The following is a 7,225-nucleotide window of genomic DNA, read 5'->3' as shown; positions in this document are numbered from 1 at the left end:
TGACTCTCTAACCCTGACACACTGTGACTCTCTAACCCTAACACACTGTGACTCTCTAACCCTGACACACTGTGACTCTCTAACCCTAATACACTGACTCTCTAACCCTGACACACTGTGACTCTCTAACCCTAACACACTGTGACTCTCTAACCCTAACACACTGTGACTCTCTAACCCTAATACACTGACTCTCTAACCCTAACACACTGTGACTCTCTAACCCTAACACACTGTGACTCTCTAACCCTAACACACTGACTCTCTAACCACCCTAACCACTGTGACTCTCTAACCCTAACACACTGTGACTCTCTAACCCTAATACACTGACTCTCTAACCCTAACACACTGTGACTCTCTAACCCTAACACACTGTGACTCTCTAACCCTAACACACTGACTCTCTAACCCTAACACACTGTGACTCTCTAACCCTGACACACTGTGACTCTCTAACCCTAACACACTGTGACTCTCTAACCCTAACACACTGTGACTCTCTAACCCTAACACACTGTGACTCTCTAACCCTAACACACTGTGACTCTCTAACCCTAATACACTGACTCTCTAACCCTAACACACTGACTCTCTAACCCTAACACACAGTGACTCTCTAACCCTAATACACTGACTCTCTAACCCTAACACACTGTGACTCTCTAACCCTAACACACTGTGACTCTCTAACCCTAACACACTGTGACTCTCTAACCCTAACACACTGTGACTCTCTAACCCTGACACACTGTGACTCTCTAACCCTAACACACTGTGACTCTCTAACCCTAACACACTGTGACTCTCTAACCCTAACACACTGTGACTCTCTAACCCTGACACACTGTGACTCTCTAACCCTAATACACTGACTCTCTAACCCTAACACACTGTGACTCTCTAACCCTAACAAACTGTGACTCTCTAACCCTAACACACTGTGACTCTCTAACCCTAACACACTGTGACTCTCTAACCCTGACACACTGACTCTCTAACCCTAACACACTGTGACTCTCTAACCCTGACACACTGTGACTCTCTAACCCTAACACACTGTGACTCTCTAACCCTGACACACTGTGACTCTCTAACCCTGACACACTGTGACTCTCTAACCCTGAAACACTGTGACTCTCTAACCCTGACACACTGTGACTCTCTAACCCTAACAAACTGTGACTCTCTAACCCTGACACACTGACTCTCTAACCCTAACACACTGTGACTCTCTAACCCTGACACACTGACTCTCTAGCCCTAACACACTGTGACTCTCTAACCCTAACACACTGACTCTCTAACCCTAACACACTGTGACTCTCTAACCCTAACACACTGTGACTCTCTAACCCTAACACACTGACTCTCTAACCCTAATACACTGACTCTCTAACCCTAACACACTGTGACTCTCTAACCCTAACACACTGTGACTCTCTAACCCTAATACACTGTGACTCTCTAACCCTAATACACTGACTCTCTAACCCTAATACACTGACTCTCTAACCCTAATACACTGACTCTCTAACCCTAACACACTGTGACTCTCTAACCCTAATACACTGACTCTCTAACCCTAAAACACTGTGACTCTCTAACCCTGACACACTGTGACTCTCTAACCCTGACACACTGTGACTCTCTAACCCTGACACACTGTGACTCTCTAACCCTAACACACTGTGACTCTCTAACCCTGACACACTGTGACTCTCTAACCCTGAAACACTGTGACTCTCTAACCCTGACACACTGTGACTCTCTAACCCTAACAAACTGTGACTCTCTAACCCTGACACACTGACTCTCTAACCCTAACACACTGTGACTCTCTAACCCTAACACACTGTGACTCTCTAACCCTAAAACACTGTGACTCTCTAACCCTGACACACTGTGACTCTCTAACCCTAACACACTGTGACTCTCTAACCCTGAAACACTGTGACTCTCTAACCCTGACACACTGTGACTCTCTAACCCTGACACACTGTGACTCTCTAACCCTAAAACACTGTGACTCTCTAACCCTGAAACACTGTGACTCTCTAACCCTAATACACTGACTCTCTAACCCTGACACACTGTGACTCTCTAACCCTGAAACACTGTGACTCTCTAACCCTGACATACTTTGACTCTCTAACCCTAACACACTGTGACTCTCTAACCCTAACACACTGTGACTCTCTAACCCTGACACACTGTGACTCTCTAACCCTGAAACACTGTGACTCTCTAACCCTGACACACTGTGACTCTCTAACCCTAACAAACTGTGACTCTCTAACCCTGACAAACTGACTCTCTAACCCTAACACACTGACTCTCTAACCCTAACACACTGTGACTCTCTAACCCTAACACACTGTGACTCTCTAACCCTGACACACTGTGACTCTCTAACCCTGACACACTGTGACTCTCTAACCCTAACACACTGTGACTCTCTAACCCTGAAACACTGTGACTCTCTAACCCTGACACACTGTGACTCTCTAACGCTAACAAACTGTGACTCTCTAACCCTGACACACTGACTCTCTAACCCTAACACACTGTGACTCTCTAACCCTGACAAACTGTGACTATCTAACCCTAACACACTGTGACTCTCTAACCCTGACAAACTGTGACTCTCTAACCCTAACACACTGTCACTCTCTAACCCTAACACACTGTGACTCTCTAACCCTAACACACTGTGACTCTCTAACCCTAACACACTGTGACTCTCTAACCCTAATACACTGACTCTCTAACCCTAACACACTGTGACTCTCTAACCCTAAAACACTGTGACTCTCTAACCCTAACACACTGTGACTCTCTAACCCTAACACACTGTGACTCTCTAACCCTAACACACTGTCTCTCTCTAACCCTAACAAACTGTGACTCTCTAACCCTGACACACTGTGACTCTCTAACCCTAATACACTGTGACTCTCTAACCCTAACACACTGTCACTCTCTAACCCTAATACACTGACTCTCTAACCCTAACACACTGTGACTCTCTAACCCTAATACACTGTGACTCTCTAACCCTGACACACTGTGACTCTCTAACCCTAACACACTGTGACTCTCTAACCCTGACACACTGACTCTCTAACCCTAATACACTGACTCTCTAACCCTGACACACTGTGACTCTCTAACCCTAACACACTGTGACTCTCTAACCCTAACACACTGTGACTCTCTAACCCTAATACACTGACTCTCTAACCCTAACACACTGTGACTCTCTAACCCTAATACACTGTGACTCTCTAACCCTAATACACTGACTCTCTAACCCTAACACACTGTGACTCTCTAACCCTAACACACTGTGACTCTCTAACCCTAATACACTGACTCTCTAACCCTAACACACTGTGACTCTCTAACCCTAATACACTGTGACTCTCTAACCCTAATACACTGTGACTCTCTAACCCTAATACACTGACTCTCTAACCCTAATACACTGTGACTCTCTAACCCTAATACACTGTGACTCTCTAACCCTGACACACTGTGACTCTCTAACCCTAACACACTGTGACTCTCTAACCCTGACACACTGACTCTCTAACCCTAATACACTGACTCTCTAACCCTGACACACTGTGACTCTCTAACCCTAACACACTGTGACTCTCTAACCCTAACACACTGTGACTCTCTAACCCTAATACACTGACTCTCTAACCCTAACACACTGTGACTCTCTAACCCTAATACACTGTGACTCTCTAACCCTAATACACTGACTCTCTAACCCTAACACACTGTGACTCTCTAACCCTAACACACTGTGACTCTCTAACCCTAATACACTGACTCTCTAACCCTAACACACTGTGACTCTCTAACCCTAATACACTGTGACTCTCTAACCCTAATACACTGACTCTCTAACCCTAACACACTGTGACTCTCTAACCCTAACACACTGACTCTCTAACCCTAACACACTGTGACTCTCTAACCCTAACACACTGTGACTCTCTAACCCTAACACACTGTGACTCTCTAACCCTAACACACTGTGACTCTCTAACCCTAATACACTGACTCTCTAACCCTAACACACTGTGACTCTCTAACCCTAACACACTGACTCTCTAACCCTAACACACTGTGACTCTCTAACCCTGACACACTGTGACTCTCTAACCCTAACACACTGTGACTCTCTAACCCTAACACACTGTGACTCTCTAACCCTAACACACTGACTCTCTAACCCTAACACACTGTGACTCTCTAACCCTGACACACTGACTCTCTAACCCTAACACACTGTGACTCTCTAACCCTAATACACTGTGACTCTCTAACCCTAATACACTGACTCTCTAACCCTAACACACTGTGACTCTCTAACCCTAACAAACTGTGACTCTCTAACCCTAACACACTGTGACTCTCTAACCCTAATACACTGACTCTCTAACCCTAATACACTGACTCTCTAACCCTAACACACTGTGACTCTCTAACCCTAACAAACTGTGACTCTCTAACCCTAACACACTGTGACTCTCTAACCCTAATACACTGACTCTCTAACCCTAATACACTGACTCTCTAACCCTAATACACTGACTCTCTAACCCTAACACACTGACTCTCTAACCCTAATACACTGACTCTCTAACCCTGACACACTCTTTGTGTCTCCTTCTTTCGAAGCAGTGTCATAATGTTAGTCTAGTGGAGTCATTATAACTCTATAGTGTTTGCTAATGTTAGTCAACCCCCACCTCTCATCAACCCCCCACCTCTCCCACCCCTCATCAACCCCCACCTCTCCCACCCGTCATCAACCCCCACCTCTCCCACCCCTCATCAACCCCCACCTCTCCCACCCTCATCAACCCCCACCTCTCATCAACCCCCACCTCTCCCACCCCTCATCAACCCCCACCTCTCCCACCCCTCATCAACCCCCACCTCTCCCACCCCTCATCAACCACCACCCCTTGTTGAGAGTTGTTGTGAGTTTGATTGACATGTCTGTTGATCTCTCTGGTCAGGTGACTTGGAGGCAGAGACGGAGACGCCACAGAAAGACGCTGTCACCTTCGAGAGCAAATTATAACGAGATGAGAGTATAGGAGAGGAGATGGGAGGGACGGAGAAGGGACGGGAAGAGAGGAGAGGAGAGGAGAGGAGAGGAGAGGAGAGGAGAGGAGAGAGGAGAGGAGAGGAGAGGAGAGGAGAGGAGAAGAGATGGGAGGGACGGAGAAGGGACGGGAAGAGAGGAGGGGAGGAGAGGAGAGGAGAGTATCGTAGAGGAGATGGGAGGGACGGGAAGAGGGGAGGGGAGGGGAGGGGAGGGGAAGGGGAGAAAGGAGAGGAGAGGAGAGGAGAGGAGAGGGAGGAGAGGAGAGGAGAGGGAGGAGAGGAGAGGAGAGAGAGTATCGTAGAGGAGATGGGAGGGACGGGAAGAGGGGAGGGGAGGGGAGGGGAGGGAAGGGAAGAGAAAGGAGAGGAGAGGAGAGGAGAGGTGAGGGGAAGGGAAGAGAAAGGAGAGGAGAGGTGAGGAGAAAAGGGGAAGGGAAGGGAAGGGAAGAGAAAGGACTAGAGGAGAGGAGAGGAGAGGAGATGGGAGGGACGGGAAGAGGGGAGGGACGGGAAGAGGGGAGGGGAGGGACAGGAAGAGGGGAGGAGAGGAGAGGAGAGGAGAGGAGAGGATAGTAGAGGAGATGGGAGGGACGGGAAGAGGGGAGGTGAGGGGATGGCAGGGGAGGAGAAAAGGGGAATAGGGGAAGGGAAGGGAAGGGAAGGGAAGGGAAGGGAAGGGAAGGGAAGGGAAGGGAAGAGAAAGAGAAAGGAGGAGAGGAGAGGAGATGGGAGGGGAGGGAGGGGAGGAGAGTATAGGAGAGGAGATGGGAGGGACGGGAAGAGGGGAGGTGAGGGGAGGGGAGGGGAAAAGGGGAATAGGGGAAGGGAAGAGAAAGGAGGAGAGGAGAGGAGAGGAGAGGAGAGGGGAAGAGGGGAGGGGAAGGGAAGAGAAAGGACGAGAGGAGAGGAGAGGAGAGGAGAGGAGAGGAGAGGGAGAGGAGAGGAGAGGAGAGGGGAAGAGGGGAGGGGAAGGGAAGAGAAAGGACTAGAGGAGAGGAGAGGAGAGGAGAGGGGAAGAGGGGAGGGGAAGGGAAGAGAAAGGACTAGAGGAGAGGAGAGGAGAGGAGATGGGAGGGACGGGAAGAGGGGAGGGGAGGGGAGAGGGCAGGGGAGGGGAGGGGAATAGGAGAATAGGGGAAGGGAAGGGAAGGGAAGGGAAGAGAAAGGAGGAGAGGAGAGGAGAGGAGATGGGAAAAGGGGAAGGGAAGAGAAAGGACTAGAGGAGAGGAGATGGGAGGGGAGGGGAGGGGAGGAGAGTATAGGAGAGGAGATGGGAGGGACGGGAAGAGGGGAGGTGAGGGGAGGGGAGGGGAAAAGGGGAATAGGGGAAGGGAAGAGAAAGGAGGAGAGGAGAGGAGAGGAGAGGAGAGGAGAGGAGAGGGGAAGAGGAGAGGGGAAGAGGGGGGAAGGGAAGAGAAAGGACTGGAGGAGAGGAGAGGAGAGAGAGGAGATGGGAGGGACGGGAAGAGGGGAGGTGAGGGGAGGGGAGGGGAAAAGGGGAATAGGGGAAGGGAAGAGAAAGGAGGAGAGGAGAGGAGAGGAGAGGAGAGGAGAGGAGATGGGAGGGACGGGAAGAGGGGAGGGGAGGGGAGGGGAGGGGAAAAGGGGAATAGGGGAAGGGAAGAGAAAGGAGGAGAGGAGAGGAGAGGAGATGGGAGGGACGGGAAGAGGGGAGGGGAGGGCAGGGGAGGGGAGGGGAATAGGAGAATAGGGGAAGGGAAGGGAAGAGAAAGGAGGAGAGGAGAGGAGAGGAGAGGGGAAAAGGGGAAGAGGGGAAGGGAAGAGAAAGGACTAGAGGAGAGGAGATGGGAGGGGAGGAGAGGGGAGGGGAGGAGAGTATAGGAGAGGAGATGGGAGGGACGGGAAGAGGGGAGGGGAGGGGAAAAGGGGAAGGGAAGGGAAAAGAAAGGAGGAGAGGAGAGGAGAGGAGAGGAGAGGAGAGGAGAGGAGAGGAGAGGAGGCTTTAGACTATTGAAAATCACCCAAAAAGACACTCTTTATAGACAATAATGACAGTTTTGCTAATCAATTATAGATGGCTGTCAATATTTACATTTACGTCATTTAGCAGACGCTCTTATCCAGAGCGAAA

The 7,225-nt window shown here is 49.8% G+C and overlaps 1 protein-coding gene across 1 annotated transcript in view; it reads left to right on the top strand.

Moving 5' to 3' along the window:
• The window catches only part of LOC121571010 (sodium/hydrogen exchanger 9B2-like), a 148,332-nt gene extending 143,172 nt beyond the window's left edge, over nt 1–5,160 (top strand). The window contains exon 10 of the mRNA XM_045221716.1: nt 5,043–5,160. Within this exon, the coding sequence (XP_045077651.1) occupies nt 5,043–5,107 (65 nt within the window). The 3' untranslated portion in view covers nt 5,108–5,160. The remainder of the gene's footprint in view (nt 1–5,042) is intronic.
• Nucleotides 5,161–7,225: the final 2,065 nt, after the last annotated feature.

This window comes from Coregonus clupeaformis, chromosome 8, assembly GCF_020615455.1.
Source record: "Coregonus clupeaformis isolate EN_2021a chromosome 8, ASM2061545v1, whole genome shotgun sequence".
Taxonomy (NCBI): domain Eukaryota; kingdom Metazoa; phylum Chordata; class Actinopteri; order Salmoniformes; family Salmonidae; genus Coregonus; species Coregonus clupeaformis.
This window is presented reverse-complemented; position numbering and strand designations above follow the sequence as displayed.